We start from the raw sequence: 6,000 nt of genomic DNA, 5'->3' as shown, positions 1-6,000 counted from the left end.
GATCCAGACACTCTATACAATCAACACAGGAGTTCTTGGACATCATCAGAAATATACACATTAACAAGGAAGAAACTATGGTCTCATTCGATGTAACGGCACTGTTCACCTCTATCGACAAAATCCTAGCCAGAGAAACAATAGCTGGACATACAGAACAGACAACAAGACGGTGAACCTATCAACAAATACAGCATACTCAAACTACTGGACCTGTGCCTCACAACACACTTCACATTCAACAACTAAATATATGAACAAATCAACGGCACACCCCGTGAGCTCACCCATCTCTGGACTCATAGCAGAAGCGGTAATGCAAAGATTAGAACAAACAGTCTTACCGCAAATACAACCCAAACTCTGGGTCAGATATGTAGATGGACAAACAGGAAGACAGCTAACTATCCGCATCCATGAATACCAACTAGCCACGAAACGACACGACCAGCTATCCTTAGTAGCCACACACGCAGATGACAAGCAACATGAGTTTGACTGGGACAATACTAATATTATAGGACAAGCCAAACAGCGAACAGCCAGGGAATTCCTCGAGGCATGGCACTCATCCACAGATTCAATCAATAAGCACATCGACCTGGACCCAATATACTGACCACTGCAACGGACAGCTGGAACTGACAACCGGAAGCGGCAGATACAAACCACTATAAGTGCCGGAGGAAACATCACAGAAGCGCTTCACAGGAGGCTCCCAAGCACTGAGGATGTCACCTACACAGGGGACGAAATGTCTGCAACAGAAATTCCCAGCTCGGCGCACAGAACCACGACAGAATTCTATTGAAGAGAACATTGGAAATAACTCATCCTTGAGCCTTCTTATCAGCCTGATGGTGGCCTATTGAAAGAAACACAGGCCTAGAAGAATGAGAGGCAGTAAGACTTTTTGCCTGGGTTACATTAATTAAACAAAACAGGGAAGTTGGAAAACAGCAAACAAGAAAAGAATTTGTCTTTTTTAGCTGACCATGAAAAACTATGATTATCTTTAACTCTATGATTTTGATTGATAATTTATAAATGCAAAAAATATTAACAGGACATTTTACTCAGTCCAACGGTGTACAAAATTATAGCTACATTTGCAGTCATAAAGTCTGTAAACTAACTGTGTCTTCAATGGAAAGTATGCATTTTTGTTCACAAGTTTGAACACTATACAGCTGCAATACAGAATTTTCCCCTATTAGTACACCCCTTTATTGGCAGTTTAGCTGCTCTGAGTAGTGTGAATTAAATATTCACTCACCTTTCATTCTGTAAAATTTAGTAACTCATCCACAAAAAAACACATTAACATCCTGATTTTTATATGTTTTCAATGGAGAAGTTAACTATATGCTTACAAAAGAGGAAAATATGCCCCAAACTTTAGATCCTTTGCCAATATTAATTGTAACTTTAACAAATAATTTGTAAATTTCAGAAGGTCAAAGCAGTTTTATGAAGATCAGAATAATGGTGAACTTTTTTAACTAATAGCAACTCCTCAAAAAATAGCTGCAATAATCAAAAGCATCTTAAATCTGGTACATTTTCTCAGTCCTATAAATCAAGTGCATCAGTAAAACTTTCCCCATGTTTTATTTTTACCTCCTCAGTTTTATTCTATTCTTTCCCTTTTTGAGTCACATACAATGTCCATACCACAATTTTCCACATCAGCTTCAGTGCTGTGATTAGCCAACTGGAGAAGCATTTCAAGGGAAGCTGAGAGATTCCGTTTCTCTCTCTCAATTATCGTTGATGCTCCAGTTGGCAGTTCGTTGGTGAGCTGGGAATAAAATTAGCTTCTAACTCATCCAGGTGAATTAAGTAACCCTCAGTCAATTTTGAACTGACTTGGTGTCAGTTCTACCTTGGTGTTGAGGACACCATATGAGATATTCAACTTTTAGAAAGTAACACATAGCAAAGATCAGTTTTAATGATAATGCTTTTTTATCGGACCTATCTCAGAGTCAGAGAGTCTGCACATAAACAGACCCTTCGATCCAACTTGTACATGCCAACCAGATATCCAAAACCTAACAAATCCCATTTTTGTTATGGTAAATTCACCCTTAACAACTTACCACAATCTGATGCCTCTGATCTGAAGTCAATGTGAACCTTGTGTTTGGCACAAAGATAAGCATAGTGTGCAAGGGCTGTACACATGCATAAACTACCACATTTGCAAGCATCATAGCGACACTGCTGATAATAAGGGCTGGGATTCACAAATGAATGGCACGGTGCAAAGAGTTCTTGATTGAGAATGTCACACATCGTTGATGAATATAAAGCTGTATGTGAAAATAAGGCAGAAAAAGACTTTAATGTACAGTATCTAAGTAATAATAAATTTACTAACAGAAATGTGTAAGTGAAGAAATATACCACAACATGCATCAATTAAAATTGGATACCATTCTGTTGATTAGTATCACAGGGATCAACCAAGGGGATATTTATTGGAGTTACACAAGCTGATGAAATCTTCCATGCATTGGCATGTAACTGTGGAGTACCTTCAATCATACCTACAGGGGAACTAGAAGTGAAAAGGAAAGAATTACAAATGTATTCTGCAAAGCTTTCCTTAAGCAACAAGTACAGCATAAGACACTCGACACAACTAATTCAGTATATCTTACAGCCGCAGAGACTAAGTCACACTTCACATCCAACAATGTTTCATGCAATTCTGAATATAATATAATGCCCAATTGCTCCATATGCCTAATGACATGCCTAATATCGCAATTTGCATACTTCCCACTAATACTATTTTCATGGATCATGTTTTCTATTTTCACAATAATCTTAGGAGGCCATATAATATAACTATCCCTCAATAATGCCCTGCAACATCATTCCCAGTGTGCCCTGCCACCAGAAGATTTGTCACAGATCTTAAAACTGTCAATCTCAGCACCATCCTTCACCCAGCTCTGTGGAGTCCGAATGGAATGGTGACAGTAATCAAGAGGAAGTCCCACTTCAGCGAATGGTCACCAGCACCAGTAATAGTGCTCTCTACTGAGGAGGGGAGAAGCACTCAACCCACAGTACAATTTAAAATATGGTCAAAGATAAGTTTTTCTTAAAAAAAGTAAAATCACTGCTGATGGAAGGAAAACCTCTCTGACAAAAGTGGTGGACCTGCAGTGGCTATTGGTGGACCCCGATTTGCTTAGTGATGCCACTTCCACTTAGTTGACAGCCTCCACACCTGTTTGAGAGGGGAGGTCGATCCGCAATCAACAAAAAGTTGATATCCTGATAAAAGGCCTTTGTTCAAATCAGCTTCCTGCCCCCTAGTGGTGAGAAGCCAGAACATAGAACATTACAGTGCAGTACAAGCCCTTCGGCCCTCGATGTTGCGCCGCCCTGTGAAACCAATTTGAAGGTTAATGTTAGGGGATAGGACTCACCCCACATTGCTATCCTCTCAATTTTACTGACTGGACTTCCACCTTGTGTGTGTCAAGTATATACGAACTGGATGGTCAAGAATATAATAAGACATAATTAATTTTTTTGTTTGTCAGCTTATTCAGAGGATCCATCCTTAGAGATCGCTGCCTCATAATTACATGGCAGAGTCTCGAGATGGAATACCAGCTCTCTGATGACTGCCAGTATTGTCAACAGAGGGGAACTCCAGCATGAGGCAATTGTGTTCCAAATTCTGGTCAGATCCTGGTAAAAGTTAGCCATCTCCCCTAAGGCTTTCTGAAGATCTGACTGTTCCAAGACCAACCATTACTGAAACTGTGAACCTGGCTGATATTTGACCTTCTCAGCAATGTTATTACACACTTCAGGAGTAGATGGGACTTGAACCCATGTCTTCTTGCTCAGAGAAAGGGCCATTGCCACTGCACCATAAAGGCTCCTCATTATATATGTGATCCTGGATATTTTCTGATCAATATTTTCCAACATACAGCAACATACTTTTCAAGCAGGTGGAACTTGAACTGGGCATCCTGGCTCAGAGATAGGGACACTACCACTACATAACAGGAATCCATATGTGATCACAGTCTTTAATCAAACAATGCTTATCACTTGGGTATCTTAAACAACAAAATCAATTGAAAGAAAACAATGCAGGCCTCTAAAATTCTTGCCATAGCTTTGACTGATAGTTACCTAGAATGTACTGTGAATCCTACTGAAAGGAATATTCATCATGGAACAAAAAAAGACTGTCCTGGAACTGACATCAACTAAAAATCTACAAACTATTTGTGTCTACAAAGCTTTAAAACTACACTAGACAGTATTTTTACAGATAGCCAGTTACATAACAGCATAGTAACTCATTGACTGTCTGTGTGGGATTTGCACATTTGCCCTGTGTCTGAGTGGGTTTCCTCCCACAGTGCAAAGATGTATGGGTTAGGTGAATTGGCCATGCTAAATTACCTTTGTGTCCTGCAGTCTAAGTCGATTAGCTGTGCGAAATGTAGGGATATAGAGGAGGGGGGGATCCTGGGTGGGATGCTGTTTGCAAGCTCAGTGTGCACTCAATGGGCCGAATTGCCAGCCTCCACAGTGTAGGGTTTCTTGATAATACACTATGACAAATCATATCAAGTATATAATATCATGTGCTCAGACCATTTTCATAATTAGAAACCAAATCAGAGACAGATACATTGGTTAACCTTTATGCAAAAGGTGAATCTTTATAAGAGCAGTAGAGACTCACAGGAAGTCATCTCGTAAGTTTCCATTGTATGTTCCACATAGGCCCACTGTGTTTCCTCTCCAACAATTATCAAGCTGGAGATATAACCTTCCACCTTCTTTATCAAACTGCATCGAGAGACCAAAGTTTGTTTTCACTTGCAGAAATATAGATGATAATCTACGTATTTCAAATATTCCTGCAAGTAACAAGATCTGGAATTAACAAAATACTCGAGCTAAAAATGCATATTCCACGAGAATGTTATATCTACACAATAGTAAACAAAATCAATTATACATTATGTTGTAAAAATATTTTAGCAATCTAAGGTAAAGTATCAAGACAGCATTATTATGTGCAGCTTAATTAAGCTATCTTGTCTGAAAACAGATCTAATTTTATGGGCAGAGGAGCTTAAAATGGCAACTGCTACTATTATGTTAAGAGAGTTCTCATACTTGGATACTAACCAACAATTCAGAAATGTTTGTTGTGGAAAATTGTTCAAAACAACCGTGATAGAACAGAGACTCTTGAGGTTATGTACACTAAAATGGACATATGAAACTTATTATAATTGACACATAAATATAACTTCTCTGTTCATTTTCTCACATTCTCGTACACTGTGTCAATTTGCAATGGTGTGGAAAACATGGGTGGTGCCTGCCTAAAACAGGCAAGTGCTTAATGTAAATAATAATTTAGAGAAAGGGGACATACAGCATACAATGTTTCAATGTGTTGTCTTGCGTGGAATATTCATTCCAAGTTACACCGCAGTGACAGGACATCAAAAGCATTCCAATATGATCAACAGTTAGTGTATAATGACTATAATTACTAAAGTGTATTATCCATGTCAACAGCTCTTGAACATGCAATAATGCAATGCAACCATAATCAGAGGGGCATTATGAATCTATAATCTACTACAATTAGGTCTTTAGTCATTATGAAAAATATGGAGGTTGAAGCTAATATACTACTAGGTGAATACTGGAGTTGAGCTGCTAGCAGGAAGGATAAAGGGGCAAATTTGGAAACAGGTTAATTGGATGTTTGGGCAAGAAAATGGCAGATGCAGCATAAGTGTATGAAGTTATTCACTTTAATAAGAAAATTTAAAAGCAGAATGTTTCCTTAGTGATACAAAACTTGGAAATTTTTGGTTATCCTAAGAAGCATAGATAGGGTGAATAGTCAAGGTCTTTTCACCAGGGTGGGGGAGTCCAAAACTAGAGGGCATAGGTTTAAGGTGAGAGGGGAAAGATATAAAAGGGGCA

General features: G+C 38.8%; 1 protein-coding gene across 2 annotated transcripts in view; it reads right to left on the bottom strand.

Moving 5' to 3' along the window:
* Nucleotides 1-6,000, bottom strand: part of otogl (otogelin-like) — a 216,746-nt gene that overhangs the window by 162,824 nt on the left and 47,922 nt on the right. For both annotated transcript variants that reach the window (XM_043709667.1, XM_043709668.1), the window contains exons 17-19: nt 4,733-4,910; nt 2,439-2,563; nt 2,103-2,315 (exon numbers count right to left, since the gene is read on the bottom strand). In XM_043709667.1, coding sequence (XP_043565602.1) covers nt 2,103-2,315; nt 2,439-2,563; nt 4,733-4,910 — 516 coding nt within the window. The remainder of the gene's footprint in view (nt 1-2,102; nt 2,316-2,438; nt 2,564-4,732; nt 4,911-6,000) is intronic.

The sequence above is a fragment of the Chiloscyllium plagiosum genome, chromosome 19 (genome assembly GCF_004010195.1).
Source record: "Chiloscyllium plagiosum isolate BGI_BamShark_2017 chromosome 19, ASM401019v2, whole genome shotgun sequence".
NCBI lineage: Eukaryota > Metazoa > Chordata > Chondrichthyes > Orectolobiformes > Hemiscylliidae > Chiloscyllium > Chiloscyllium plagiosum.
The sequence above is the reverse complement of the archived record's forward strand: the minus strand, read 5'-3'. Positions and strand labels throughout refer to the sequence as shown.